The 15,042-nt window shown below is 42.9% G+C and overlaps 1 protein-coding gene across 1 annotated transcript in view; it reads left to right on the top strand.

Annotated features, from left to right (window-relative positions):
* LOC115459632 (cilia- and flagella-associated protein 65-like) overlaps nucleotides 1–15,042 on the top strand; it is a 221,962-nt gene that overhangs the window by 50,553 nt on the left and 156,367 nt on the right. The window contains exons 9-11 of the mRNA XM_030189437.1: nucleotides 3,264–3,529; nucleotides 4,673–4,873; nucleotides 10,813–11,157. Of these exons, the coding sequence (XP_030045297.1) occupies nucleotides 3,264–3,529; nucleotides 4,673–4,873; nucleotides 10,813–11,157 (812 nt within the window). The remainder of the gene's footprint in view (nucleotides 1–3,263; nucleotides 3,530–4,672; nucleotides 4,874–10,812; nucleotides 11,158–15,042) is intronic.

Raw genomic sequence — 15,042 nt, 5'->3', positions numbered from 1 at the left:
GGGCATCTGTAACTAATAGAGGTATACAAGCTACTGATTTAGATAAATCCCAGTGTGCTAAAGAGGTCCCCACCTCTTGTTCCCACTTGTTTTTCAAAGCCATGTGGTCTTGGGGGGGGGGGGGGGGGTTCCATTTGTTCAAAGCTCTGTAAAGTAACAATATTGAGATCTCCCCTTCTCTAAGAGAATTAAAAAAATCTCTAAGCTTGTTCCCCATACGCCCCCGCTCAGGGAGCTCCTCGATAATGTAGAGATGTAGTGCCACATTTGCCCTATTCCAAACCTATTGCCCCAAGAGTCTCCCACTTGAATAACCACTTCCTCAGCTGAAATGGGCTTCCCCTCTTCTGTCAGCAGGTGCTCAAGGCGAGAAATCTCCTGGGTGGCCCAGTCTACAAAACTTTTACTTGTAAGCCCTGGCTGAAAGGCACAATTACCCTGTAGTGTAAGTAGATCCCGTGACACCATGGTCTCCTCCTAAGTGCCTTATAATTACTTTCCACACGGCCCACATTGGAATCAACAACGTACTCTTCTGAAGCTTTGAGGGGAGCTGCATTGGGCTATGATGAAGCAACGATAACAACTGGTAAGGGGCATAATAAGCACCCTCAAAATCTACGGGGTATAAATCTGGCGATATAAACACCAATCCCATAGGTGATGCAATTGACAGGCCTGGTTGTATAACTCCATGTCTGGGACACCCAACCAATCCCGACCCCAACTCCCAATTAAGTGCGAGAATTTAACCTTGGGTTTCTTGCCTGCCCAGCATAACCGAGAGATTAACCTGTAAAAGGCCTTCAGATCTCTCCAAAGCAACCAGAGAGGCAAGGTTTGCAAAACATACAACCATTTGGGGAACACTACCATTTTTACTAAATTCACTCTCCCTAACAAAGACAAAGGGAGATCTTTCCAGCCCTGAAGCACCTTACGGGTCTCTTCTAGCAGCCGTGAAACATTTAGTCGGTACCACATCCATTGGTAACAATATACCCAAGTATCGAAAAAGCTTTCTTGCCCTGCGCAAAGGAAACTGCTCACTCCAATTCTCCAACACTTGCTCTGAGGAGGAGTGGCCTAGTGGTTAAGGTGGTGGACTTTGGTCCTGAGGAACTGAGTTCAATTCCCACTTCAGGCACAGGCAGCTCCTTGTGACTCTGGGCAAGTCACTTAACCCTCCATTGCCCCATGTAAGCCGCATTGAGCCTGCCATGAGTGGGAAAGTGCGGGGTACAAATGTAACAACAACAAAAAAAGCCTCTGACTTTCCCAGGTTTAAATGCAGACCAGCATAGTCCCCATACTCTGAAAAGATCTGTAAGAGGGCCTGCAATGACTCTCCTGGCTGTGTCAGGTGTACAAAATATCATCTGCGAAGGCTGCCACTTTAAAAGACAGTGCTCCAATCGCTATTCCACCCACCGACGGTGCGTTCATTGTATCTCTCAACAAGGGGTCGAACGTTAGAACAAAAAGAAGGGGCACCCCTGTCTAGTTCCTCTGAAAATCATCCGTCTCCGTCTCATTAACAGAATCTCGCGCCCTGGGGGACAAGTATAAGGCTCTCACTGCCGACAAAAGCCGCCCCAAAAAACTGTACTTGGCTAAAGTTGCATTTCGAATATGTTTTTCCACCGTGCATCCACGCACAAAACCCACTTGAGTATCCTGTAACAGCTTCGGGAGAACCCGTGCCAAATGATTTGCCATTATTTTAGCCAGTAGCTTGACTTCAAAGTTCAATAAAGAGATAGGTCGATATGATTCCGCCAATTCTGGGTCCCTCCCTGGTTTTGGGATTACAATAATTCGAGCAGTGTTGAGATGCGAGGGCAGTTGCTCCTTCTCCACTAAGACATTAAACATGTTTACCAGAGGCTGGACTCTCCCATAAGTTTATAAAATTCTGCTCTATAACCATCTGCTCCCGGGGCCTTAGACAGGGCACTCTGCTGTATCAACAGGTTGGTTAAGCATCTCTCCATCTACCTGTCTCAGGCCCAGTACCTCAATATTATTTAGATCACAAGGGAGACCCCCCCTCTTCCGGTGCCTCATAAAGCCGTTGATAATAGGAATAGAATATGTTACAGATCTCTTGATCGGTATGGACCTGAATCCCCTGTCTCATTCTCATAGACAAAATCCTTGAATGTCCTTTCTTAACAGCTATTAGACGTGACATGAGGCGACCTCCTTTGTTCCCATGTCTATAGAGCTGGGATATCTGTGTGGCCAGTCTACTAAGAATGCTGACTTGTTTTTGTGTGTTCTTCCCTTGAATGTTTTTGTTTTCGAAAATGATCACAAAAGAAAAATGCACTGAGCACAAAACATGTACATAATGTCTAGGAAATGGCCATTTTTGAAACAAAAACATAGACATTTTTCTGGTTCAAAAATTGTCATGTTCACTTGATTTTTAGGTGTTTTCAACAAAATGTCCAAAATCAGATTTAGACATCATATTGAAAATGCCCCTCCACATATAACAAATTAGGTTGTTAGCAAAATAGAATCAGTATTGCCAGATGTAAGGCAGTAATTGAATTTTGCCCAAGCGCATAGACAGCAACATTCAAGATGATTGGGAATGCGAAACAACCTTCCTGGACACAGTGAAGGAGGATGCTTAATATTGGGGTGCTCAGCACCCGCAGTGCTGGATCCTGCAATGCAGTTGCACCCAAGAAAGAAGGGGACCCACTGCCCTTAAACAGTTGATCGCCCTCATTCGTCATAGGAGAGAAAGCCAATGTAAGGTGTGCCAGGTGGCAGCCCAACCTCCTCTTCCTGTTACCATGAAAACTTATATACTGTAAGGAGTGGGGCCACTTCAGGGGATCATGAGCATACACTTCCTGATATGCTTGTTGCTGATCTTCCTTCCTATTACTAGTCAAAAGAGGTGAGGTGAAGTGTGGAGGCTAGAAATGGGAGGAGGGGCCATGGAAGGCAGACCTTGAAAGGTGTCATGTGAGTGGGGCTAGAGGGAAGGGCCCTGGAAGGCATCATGGAATTCCATTCTGTAGGAGGACAAGGCTATGGGATGTGTTTTGTTTTGTTCATTTATTTATGACTGTAAAATGTTGTATTTTTATGTATCTTGTTTCTTGCATAGGTTGTTTATTGGGTAATAAATTAAATGGATTATAGAGCCTATGGAGGAGGTGGCTGTCCATTAGTAAATGTTCACCTGGGGATACTAGCACAGCACTACTCAGAAAGCTCTCCTATGTTCCATGCTATTCCAGGTCCATGTGTTTCACTGCAGTATCCTGTAGTATACTTTGGCCTCATAAATCTCGGGGAGCAGAAGATTCGCACCCTGGAAATTAGCAATACATCCAGTGCCTCTGCATATTACCAGTTTCTTATTGACTGCAAGGAGAGCGTCTTCAGTGTAGACTGGCCTTGTGGGATTCTGAAGGGGAATTCTACTCAGATCCTGAAAGTGACCTTCAACCCCAAACATCCCATCAGTTACTACCGGAGAGTGATATGCCTCATCCACCATCAGGTAAAGGGAAAGGCAGTTAATGCATTTCAGAGAAATAAGGGTACAAGGGTAATACTGCAGAATGTTTTCTAGCACATCTTATCTACATTGCACCGAGGTTTGAGAGTTCATTGATTGCTTTATATACCTGGTGAAATTCTGCACAAAAATTTTAAAATTGTGTACAATAATTTTGACAATTCTACATAATATTTTGAAATTCTGCAAAATTCTGTTCAATTTATTTTTACATTTTTTTGTTCAGAATTGCTGCATCATAAGACTTGATATCATCTTTACAGTCAACTTTCTCTGTTGCTCCAGCGGCAGTTCTATCTCCCCCACCCTGCTATCAGGTCTATCTCCTAGCAAGACCCAAACCCTGTGTGTCCCCAGAGTTCCCCTCAATGCACCCCACCTTCTCCCCAAGCTCCAGGCTTATACTCCACCTCTGATGTTGGGAGTTCTGCATAAATTTTCCGTTGCACAGAATTCCTCCAGCAGTAACTCTAGTATATAACATTACAGGGATTCAAATTCACTGTGGGACACACTTATAACAGTTACCTTCAGACACGCAGTGATATTTGGCGCTCATTGATATGCTGAATTTTTGCACTGGATGTGGAATAGATAGGGCACTTTTCCAAGACATTTACCTGGTTAAATAATGATCTACCTGGGTAAATTGACCTATCTGAAAATTGTCCTCCACTGCCTGGTTTGGATTAGGATTTAGCTCATTCCTTTTTCAGGCGAGTTACATTTAGGTAAGATAAGTATTTTCTTGTCTCTGGAGTGCTCAGAATCTGTACCCGAGGCAGTAGATGGTTGAGGGTTAAGCGACTTACCCAAGATCACAAGAGTGGCAGTGGAATTTGAATCCTGGCTTCCTACTTCTCAGTCCACTGCTCTAACCATTAGTTTCCAGTATTCCCGAAGTTGTGTTTAACTTGGAGAAAACATGGAGATTTTTAAGAGCTAGTTAAACATACATCTCTCTGGGATTACTTAACTATATTAGATCCTGTCTTTAAGGAGAGGATTAAGTAGACAGTCACTTGAAGTTCCTTCCACCCCTTCTTTTTTATGATTTTAGGTAGTTTGTAGTCAGAGATTGACTAGATAGTAATGGAGAATCTGCAATGTTCTGTACCTTCCCAGGGTGCCCTTTTCCTAGATTTGATTGGTACCTGTCACTCCATCAAGGTCAAGCCAGCCATCCTGCATCCAAAGCACATCTCCCTATATAGGACCCACGTGGCAAGGGGCTTGACTCTTTACTCACCAGATATCCTGTGCACCATGCGACGGGAGGGCAAGTTGCAGACAGATGCAGATGGGGCCCTACAGCTGCTTCAACAGGTATAGTGATGCCTTGTACAAATGACTTCTCAGTCTGCACTGCGTGATATATCAGTCTGTTGGATATGTTTTATTACCTGTTTGCATAGCTTCTACTACTACTATTACTAGTATTAGTTATCATTTCTGTAGCGCTACTAGGCGTAAGCAGCGCTGTACGCTTGAACATGAAGAGACAGTCCCTGCTTGAAAGAGCTTACAATCTAATCAGGACAGATAAATGGAACAAAGTAAGGGATAAGGGAATTAATTAGGTAGGAAAGATAAAACATACAAGGGTACTGTACAAGTGAATAGGGGTTAGGAGTTAAAAGCAGTATCAAAAAGGTAGGCTTTTAGCCTAGATTTGAAGATGGCCAGAGATGGAGCTTGATATACTGGCTTGGGAAGTCTATTCCAGGCATATGGTGCAGCAAGATAAAAGGAACAGAGTCTGGAGTTAGCGGTGGAGGAGAAGGGAGCAGATAAGAGAGATTTATCCAGTGAATGGAGTTCCTGGGGAGGAGTAACATAGTAGATGACGGCAGAAAAAGACCTGCATGGTCCATCCAGTCTACCCAACAAGATAAACTCATATGTGTATACCTTACCTTGATTTGTACCTGCCTTTTTCAGGGCACAGACCGTATAAGTCTGCCCAGCAGTATTTCCCGCCTCCCATCACTGGTTCCGGCACAGACCGTATAAGTCTGCCCTCCACTATCCTTGCCTCCAAACCACCAACCTCTCTTCCCCCACCTGCTCCGCCACCCAAGTTTGGCTAAGCTTCTGAGGATCCATTCCTACTGCACAGGATTCCTTTATGCATATCCCACGCATGTTTGAATTCCGTTACCGCTTTCATCTCCACCACCTCCTGTGGTGGAGTGTAGGGAGAGATAAGATAAGAGATAAGAGTGGAGAGGTACTGAGGAGCCTCAGAGTGAATGCACTTGTAAGTCAATAAGAGGAGTTTGAACTGTATGTGGAAATGGATAGGGAACCAATGAAGTGACTTGAGGAGAGGGCTAATTTGAGTGTAGGGACACTGGTGGAATATAATTCGTACAGCAGAGTTTTGAATAGATTGAAGGGGAGAAAGATGACTAAGTGGGAGACCTGTGAGAAACGAGTTGCAATAGTCTAAGTGAGAGGTGATAAGAGTGTGGATAAGGGTTTTGGTAGTGTGCTCAGAAAGGAAAGGATGAATTTTGGTGATATTATAGAGAAAGAAACGTCAGGTTTTAGCAGTCTGTTGGATATGTGTAGAGAAAGAGAGAGAGGAGTCAAAGATGACCCCTAAGGTTACGAGCTGATGAGACAGGGAGGATGAGAGTGTTATCCACAGAGAAAGAGAATGGGGGAAGAGGAGAGGTGGTTTTAGGGGGAAAGACAAGAAGCTCAATCTTGGTCATGTCTAGTTTCAGGTAGCAGTGAGACATCCAGACAGCAATGTCAGATAGGCAGGCTGATACTTGGGCCTCGATTCCTGCTGAGATTTCAGGTGTGGAGAGGTAGATCTGGGAGTCATCAGCATAAAGGTGATACTGAAAACTATGGGAGAGCACCAAGGGAAGATGGAGAAAAGAAGAGGTCCCAAGACAGAGCCATGAGGTACACTAACTGATAGTGGGATGGAAGTGGAGGAGGGTCCGCCAGAGTAAGTACATAAGTAATGCCACACTGGGAAAAGACCAAGGGTCCATCGAGCCCAGCATCCTGTCCCCGACAGCGGCCAATGCAGGCCAAGGGCACCTGGCAAGCTTCCCAAACGTACAAACATTCTATACATGTTATTCCTGGAATTGTGGATTTTTCCCAAGTCCATTTAGTAGTGGTTTATGGACTTGTCCTTTAGGAAACCGTCTAACCCCTTTTTAAACTCTGCCAAGCTAACCGCCTTCACCACGTTTTCCGGCAACGAATTCCAGAGTTTAATTATGCGTTGGGTGAAGAAACATTTTCTCTGATTTGTTTTAAATTTGCTACACTGTAGTTTCATCGCATGCCCCCTAGTCCTAGTATTTTTGGAAAGCGTGAACAGATGCTTCACATCTACCTGTTCCACTACACTCCAGGTTTTATATACCTCTATCATGTCTCCCCTCAGCCATCTCTTTTCCAAGCTGAAAAGCCCTAGCCTCCTTAGTCTTTCTTCATAGGGAAGTCGTCCCATCCCAGCTATCATTTTAGTCGCCCTTCGTTGCACCTTTTCCAATTATACTATATCTTTCTTGAGATGTGGTGACCAGATTTGAACACAATACTCAAGGTGTGGTCGCACCATGGAGCGATACAACGGCATTATAACATCCTCACACCTGTTTTCCATATCTTTCCTAATAATACCCAACATTCTTTTCGCTTTCCTAGCCGCAGCAGCACACTGAGCAGAAGGTTTCAGTGTATTATCAACGACGACACCCAGATCCCTTTCTTGGTCCGTAACTCCTAACGTGGAACCTTGCATGACGTAGCTATAATTCAGGTTCTTTTTTCCCACATGCATCACCTTGCACTTGCTCACATTAAACATCATCTGCCATTTAGCCGCCAAGTCTCCCAGTCTCGTAAGGTCCTTCTGTAATTTTTCACAATCCTCTCGTGAATTAACGACTTTGAATAACTTGTGTCATCAGCAAATTTAATTACCTCGCTAGTTACTCCCATCTCTAAATCATTTATAAATATATTAAAAAGCAGCGGTCCTAGCACAGACCCCTGAGGAACCCCACTAACTATCCTTCTCCATTATGAATACTGTGCGATAGGAGAGATAAGAAGAAAACCAGGAAAGAACAGAGCCCTGAAATCCAAGTGAGGACAGTATATCAAGGAGTGGTCAACAGTGTCAAATGCAGCAGATAGATCAAGAAGAATGAGGATAGACTAGAGATCTTTGGATCTGACCAAGAACAGGTCATTGGAGACTTTAACAAGGGCTGTTTCAGTTGAGTGAAGAGGACAAAAGCCAGATTGAAGTGGATCAATAATAGCTTGAGATGAAAAAAAGTCAACACAACAGCGGTGAATAGCACGTTCCAGTATCTTGGATAGGAAAGGGAGGAGGGAGATGGGGCGATAATTAGAAAGATAGGTTAGGTTCAATGAAGGTATTTTGAGGAGTGGTGTAACTGTGGCATGTTTGAAGGCATCAGGAACAGTTGCAGTGGAAAATGAAAGATTGAGGATATGACAGATAGAAGGGTTTACAGTTGGAAAGATACTGCTAAGTAGATGGGTAGGAATAGGAGCAGAGGAGCAGGTAGTCAGTTTGGAGGAGGAAAGAAAAAGTGCAGTTTCCTCTTCAGGGATTTCAGAAAAGGAATAGGATGCAGGGGTTGAAGAGGGGGTTGAGAGAATGGACTGAGGGAAGGAGAAGTGGGGATGACGGTTAAGAATTTAAGAGTCTGGGGAGAAAGTGAAGGGGGAGTTGGAGGTGAAGGCACTTTGAGGAGAGAGTTTAGTGTGGCAAAGAGACACCGAGGGTTTGAGGCAAAAGAGTTTGTCAACTGGATGTAGTAGTCCTGTTTGGCAAGTGAAAGGGCAGACTGGAAGGAGGTCAGCAGGAATTTGAAATGTATGAAGTCAGCATGGGCACAGGATTTCAGTCAAGGGTGTTTGGCAGATTGGGCACAGAAATGTAAGTATCAGATTCTACAGGTCAGCCAACGCTGGGATTTGGTACGCTTTACAGAATGGGGAATTGGAGAAGCGAGATAATCCAGAGCAGAGGAGAGAATAGTCTTATAGGAAGAGACAGCCTCATTGACAGACTTGGATATCATTGCCTCAGGTACAAACTTAGATTGTGAGCCCTCCTGGGACAGAGAAATATCCAGTGTACCTGAATGTAACTCACCTTGAGCTACATTCAAATAAATAAATAAATAAATAAAATAAATAGTGGTTGACAAGAGGTTTGAAACACTGGAGGACAGAGTAGAAGAGTCAATAGCATGACGATTCCTAAATGTATTGGTGGAGATTGGATGGGACTGTTGGGGAGGGTGTTTAAGTGTGAAAGCTATCAGATGATGGTCAGAGAGGGGAAGAGCTGAAGCTCAGAAACTGGAGAGTGAGCAGTTTGAGAAGAAGATAAGATCAAGACAGTGGCCATTCTGGTGAGTAGGGTTAGTGGAGCACAGTTGAAGATTTAAGGAGGATCTTAAAGCGAGAAACTGAGAAGCATAAAAGCAGAGGGACCATTAGCATTAATGTTAAAATCCCCAAGAATGAGGGAAGGAGATGAAGGTTCAAGAAAGAAGGAAAGCTGAGCATCAAAGTCAGTGAAAAAGGAAGAAAGGGACTTATCAGGGGGTCGATAAATGAGAGCTACTTGGAGAGCTGGAGGAGTAAATAGACGGATGGAATGGACTTCAAATGAAGAAAAGCAGTGAGACTGAGGTGGAAGAAGAGGCTGAAGTCTACAAGAGGGTGAGAGTAGTAGCCTCTACACCGTATCCGTGGCCAACCGGGTGAGGAGTATGGGCTTACCTCAGGAGTCTGTACCAACATTTTCTCAGCTATAATTGAGATGTATGGTAAAATATTTATAGCTGCACCAGTACTGCACAAAGTAAAACACTCTTCAATACAAAGCACTGAATGTGAAAATGTAACTGCTTCAGCAGCTCAAATGGCACATGTCCACTCTTCCTTATGTTACCCCAGCTTTCATTTTCAGATTGGGGTTATATAAGGAAGAATGCACGAATGCCATTCGAGCCGCTGACGCAGTAAAAGTTCTGTGTTCAGTGCTTTGTTTTGAAGAGTGTTTTACTTGGTGCATCTATTGATGCCTAGTGGTATCGAGTAGCCTAATGGTTAATATGGCGGCCTAGGTTCAATTCCCACTGCATTTCCTTGTGACCTTGGGCAAGTCACTTAACCCTCCTTTGCCCCAGGTACAAAAACTTAGATTATGAACCCTCTATGAACAGAGAAAATACCTGCATTTAGTGTTTACAGCGCTGCGTATGTCTAGCAGTGCCATAGAAATGATTAGTAGTAATAAGGGACAGATAGCAGCTGGGTCTAAAAAAGGTTTGGACACTTATCAGATAGACAGCCTTCTACATCTGGGAAGTGGTCTTCCAGGTAATTGACCACTGCTTGCTCAAAGGCCATTGATCTGACCCAGTATGATTGTTACTCTCTGCTACCAAATTAGGGATCGTCTAGCTCCAAGAGGTGGCAGGGAGTAATCAAGCAGGCAGAGGTTTTTTCTGTAATAATTGAGAGCCTTGGCATTGCTGTTATGTGTAAGCAGATGATAGGCTTCGGCTGTATAGTTTGAAAAATCCAAAACGACACATTTTGTAGCCTCCCCTGACCTAACTGCTCCTTAGGAATGCTTCTACAGTATGCAGGATAATTGCCCACATTCAGGGTGGTCAGATTTCATAAAATCTATTTCTGCAAGTACTATGTTGTTTCACCTGTGATATGGCTTTGAATATTGCCTTTTAAGATCTTGAAGTGTAATGCAAGTTTTCAGAGAAGCAGTTCTCACACATCCGTTCCTCATTCCATATCTACCTCAGACATGGTTGATGTGATAATCAGTCAAAATACTTCAGGAACCAAGAGACTTGGCATGCCAGTACATTTATTTTAAAATGTTTTGCATTTCACTCATCTCTACCAATCCTCAGCAGATTCTGTGGCGTGCTTTTCCCAGATACATTAAGTCCAATCAGTAGGGACTTTCCTCTGAGTACCAAGGCCACAGATCAGTAACCCTGTTTTCTTAGCTACATGTTGAACAGCACTATTCAATTTAGTCTGGTTTACTGTCCTAACAGTGCAGTGTCAGTACTGTCCCATATGCTGGTGCCAATCTGACTTGTCAACTATTCCCACATTTATCATTCTGAGTTGGATGGGCTTAGTGTGTTTATTTGTTTTCATTGTTCAGTTTTACTTGTAGTCTTGAATCATATTTTTCCTTCCTCTAGGATCCCGAAGAAGTCCACCCATACATTATCCAAGGGTCGGAATTCTTTGAGATAAGCAGTGAGAGCACCATGTTGTCCCCTCACATCTCAATCAGCACCAGGGACTTTAATTTTGGGTGCTGTGCAGATACTCGGTGTGTAGAACCCCTTCCACTGACCCTGACCAATCACACAAAAGGGAAAGTCACCATTACCTGGATCTTTAACCCTGAGGGTCCATTCAGGGTGATACCAGAGTCCTCAGATATTGCGCCTCTCAAATCCATGGCCTTTCGACTCTCCTTCCAGCCTACTCAGCTTAACACTGTGTATGCAGCTGAGCTGGAGGTTTATGTCTGCTATAAGGTGAGTAGAACATTCAGAACTGTCAGTGCAAGCAGTGAAGAGAGGTACAAAGCAGGGAAATCTGTAGACCTGACTTTCATTCTCAGGGGCCAGTGGATAAAGTCATGTGTTCGAACCGTGCGCTGAAGTGCAGCTCATGGTTTCTTAATATCTGCATTTGCCCCTCAGTGAAATAACTTTAAATATGTAGTATGCAAATAAGTTGCACACACATATGGGAGAGCGTGCTGAATCCATGTGCACATGAGTCTGTGCTAGCAGCAGCTATATTTTGCACACAAAATGATTTAACCAGGTAGGAGAGGCAGTTTTTCCATGGCATTTACCAGCACTAACACGATACCTGAAACCAGTGATTCTGTGGCTGGTACCAATATTCAACAAAATACAAACCAGATACTATAAAAACGTGGATACCATGATGACAGTGGAAGCTTGACCTGGCATTCAGTTCAAACGCTGTAAAAATCAACCATTATTTCCATAATATAGTATTTACTACTACTACTACTTAACATTTCTAGAGCGCTACTAGGGTTACGCAGCGCTGTACAATTTAACAAAGAGAGACAGTCCCTGCTCAAAGAGCTTACAATCTAATAGACAAGTGAACGGTCGGTCCGATAGGGGCAGTCAAATTGGGGCAGTCTGGATTCACTGAACGGTAAGGGTTAGGTGCCGAACGCAGCATTGAAGAGGTGGGCTTTAAGCAAAGACTTGAAGACGGGCAGGGAGGGGGCTTGGCGTAAGGGTTCAGGAAGGTTGTTCCAAGCATAGGGTGAGGCGAGGCAGAATGAGCGGCTCCATTATTTACAGCTCCATTAAGTTTTAACGCTGTGGACTTCACGATTTATAATATTTAGAGCACCTTAGAGTGGTTTGGTAGAGTCACGATAGAAATAAAAAATAAAAAACCACTGAAGGGTTCAATGATTGAGATGCTCAACCACCCGTAGAGAATGTTAGTATGATATACAGTCACACATTGGGTGAGTTAATACTCTGAGAACCTTCCATAATAAATATTATATTATGGAAATAATGTTTGATTTTTACAGCGTTTGAACTGAATGCCGGGTCAAGCTTCCACTGTCATCATGGTATCCACGTTTTTATAGTATCTGGTTTGTATTTTGTTAAGTAATTTAGATTGCCAGAGTACTTAAAATTCGGGATTTTTTTGAATTGGTACCAATATTCAGCACTTAACCGTACAAATAGGACCGTATAAAGCACAGTTCTATCTTCATCTGGTTTAACTTCATCTGGTTTTACTGGATAAGAGAGAGCCAGCCGCACATACTAGGTTCCTGGACATGGGAAAAAACGTTGACTGCCGCTGGCTGAATATTTACCTCAATTCAAACTGTATCAACACTCAGAGTTGCATGTGCTTGTAATGTGCATATGTTGTAATGCTATTGTGTGTATAGATATTGCTGGTATCGAGAACATTGTAGCTGTGCACAGGGTTTTAATGCACATCCATTATAATCATGTGTTGTTTCTCTCATAAACATCAATATTATTCTCCACAGACAAGCAGGAGGATGCAGGCACACGTTTTGGTAATGCCACCAGTGAAACCAATGTGCTGGAGCTCTCCTTTAGCTCAGATAAGCCTGCACAGGGGCTCCTTTCCCTCAATCGGCAGATGCAGTCAGCTTGTATTCTCTCCTCAGACTTTGAGTATACAGTAGTAAAGATCCCAGTATCAACCTATCTAATTCCTGCAGAAAGAGGAATCAGCAAATGGTTGATTTCATGTTGACGGCAGCAGGTATTGCAAATGGCACCGCTTCTGTGGCACTGAGGCTGCTGCTCCACCCTCACTTACATAGTAACATAGTAGATGACGGCAGAGAAAGACCTGTACGGTCCATCCAGTCAGCCCAACAAGATAAACTCATATGTGCTGCTTTATGTGTATACCTGACTTTGATTTGTATGTAAATAATACATAGAAACCGTTGTACTCTTTCTACGCTTGTCTTTTAAAATTTTTTTTACTATGCTGTGAATCAAAACACACACACACTGTGCTTTATAGTATTAAAAGTGCTCAGTGAAATGCATATTACTCTGGCGAGTCAACTGGAGAAGTAATATGTCTATTTAAGCATCATCGCACTTCAGCCCTCCCTTGCCTCCTGTATCTTTAGAATATATAAAGATACGCTGTACCATTTATTAATGGATACTTAGCTGCGGGCTGGTGCTGCTCGTAATTGTTATACTATTGTCGAGTTGTTGCCCAGTTGTAGCCAGTGTTTTGATGGATGTGTGAACGTGATGTTAAAACTTAGTGATCACGCCGTCATTCTTAATACGGCTTCTATTTCATTAATCTTGAATTCTCAATTCCAATGATTGATTTGTATCTGCCATTTTCAGGGCACAGACCGTAGAAGTCTTCCCAGCACTAGCCCCGCCTCCCACCACCGGCTCTGCCACCCAATCTCTGCTAAGCTTCTAGAGATCCATTCCTTCTGAACAGGATTCCTTTATGTTTATCCCACGCATTTTTGAATTCCGTTACCGTTTTCATCTCCACCACCTCCCGCGGGAGGGCATTCCAAGTATCCACCACTCTCTCCATGAAAAAATACTTCCTGACATTTTTCTTGATTCTGCCCCCCTTCAATCTCATTTTATGTCCTCTCGTTCTACCGCCTTCCCATCTCCGGAAAAGGTTCATTTGGGATTCATATCTTTCAAATATTTGAACGTCTGTATCATATCACCCCTGTTTCTCCTTTCCTCCAGGGTATACATTTTCAGGTCAGCAAGTCTCTCCTCATACTTCTTGTAACGCAACTGAACAGCTGAATTATGTCCTACGCAACTGCAGACCGCAAAGAAAGTCCTTCCTCCTCCCCCCCCCCCCCCAAGCAGCCCCTCCAAGCTACAACCAAGGCAAAATCAAACAAAAATAAGCTTTCCACAGGTGTCCTACCTCAAACAGATGGTGGGGAAGGAAGCTGAGCCACTTACAAAAACCAATGTGAGGAAAAGCCATTGGGCCATAAAGCAATGTTGCTTAACTGTAACAGGGGTTCTCAGTGGACAGTTGGTTAAAGCCTTCTGTCTGGAGCTTTTGTGTTTTCATTATGTCCAATAGCATCAATCTTACATTCCGCAGGTACCTTTACAGTTCATGCAGATTACAGTAAGAGTAGAAGACTGTAAAGTCCCTGGTAATTTGTACAATCCAGGAAAAAACACAATGCAATTAAGTAACAATAAAATCACATGCGTAGAAATTTCTTAAAGAAATATCTTTTTAAGAGCCGTCTAAATAGTGATAAGCATGGTTCATATCTTATATTAGAAGGCAGAGAGTTCCAGATCAAAGGAAACAAAGCATGAAAAAAAAGTCAGATTTATATCTTAACTCTTGTGGATTTGGAAAACATAATAACATCATATCCCTATGTTGATATTCATTGGAGCATAATTGAATCATATCATACAGATAACACAGATCTTACGATTAATTCTCGCTTCTTTTGGTAGTCAGTGCAAATGTACTAACAATGTAGTAACTCTGTCATATATAGCCCTGCTGTGGTGCTTTGTACGGTTTGGATTTTTCTTATATACTTCTTTTGACAGCCAACATAAATGACACTACAATAATATGGCATGGAAAGAAGTAAACTCTACTACAAACTGAAAAGCTGAAACATCCAAAAATCTGAATTCTTCTTAATTACCTCTTAAGTAAAAATAAATTTTTCACCAGGGTATTAGTCTGTGAATCTAAAGAGAGTGAACGTGGCAAGGAAACTCCTAATACCTTAATGGTGTTTTCAAAGATACATTTAAGATTGCTTAATTTTAGAATGTTATTTTTCCAAACATTATTTTGATAATAGGAATTTA

This window comes from Microcaecilia unicolor, unplaced genomic scaffold, assembly GCF_901765095.1.
Source record: "Microcaecilia unicolor unplaced genomic scaffold, aMicUni1.1, whole genome shotgun sequence".
Lineage (NCBI taxonomy): Eukaryota > Metazoa > Chordata > Amphibia > Gymnophiona > Siphonopidae > Microcaecilia > Microcaecilia unicolor.
The sequence above is the reverse complement of the archived record's forward strand: the minus strand, read 5'-3'. Positions and strand labels throughout refer to the sequence as shown.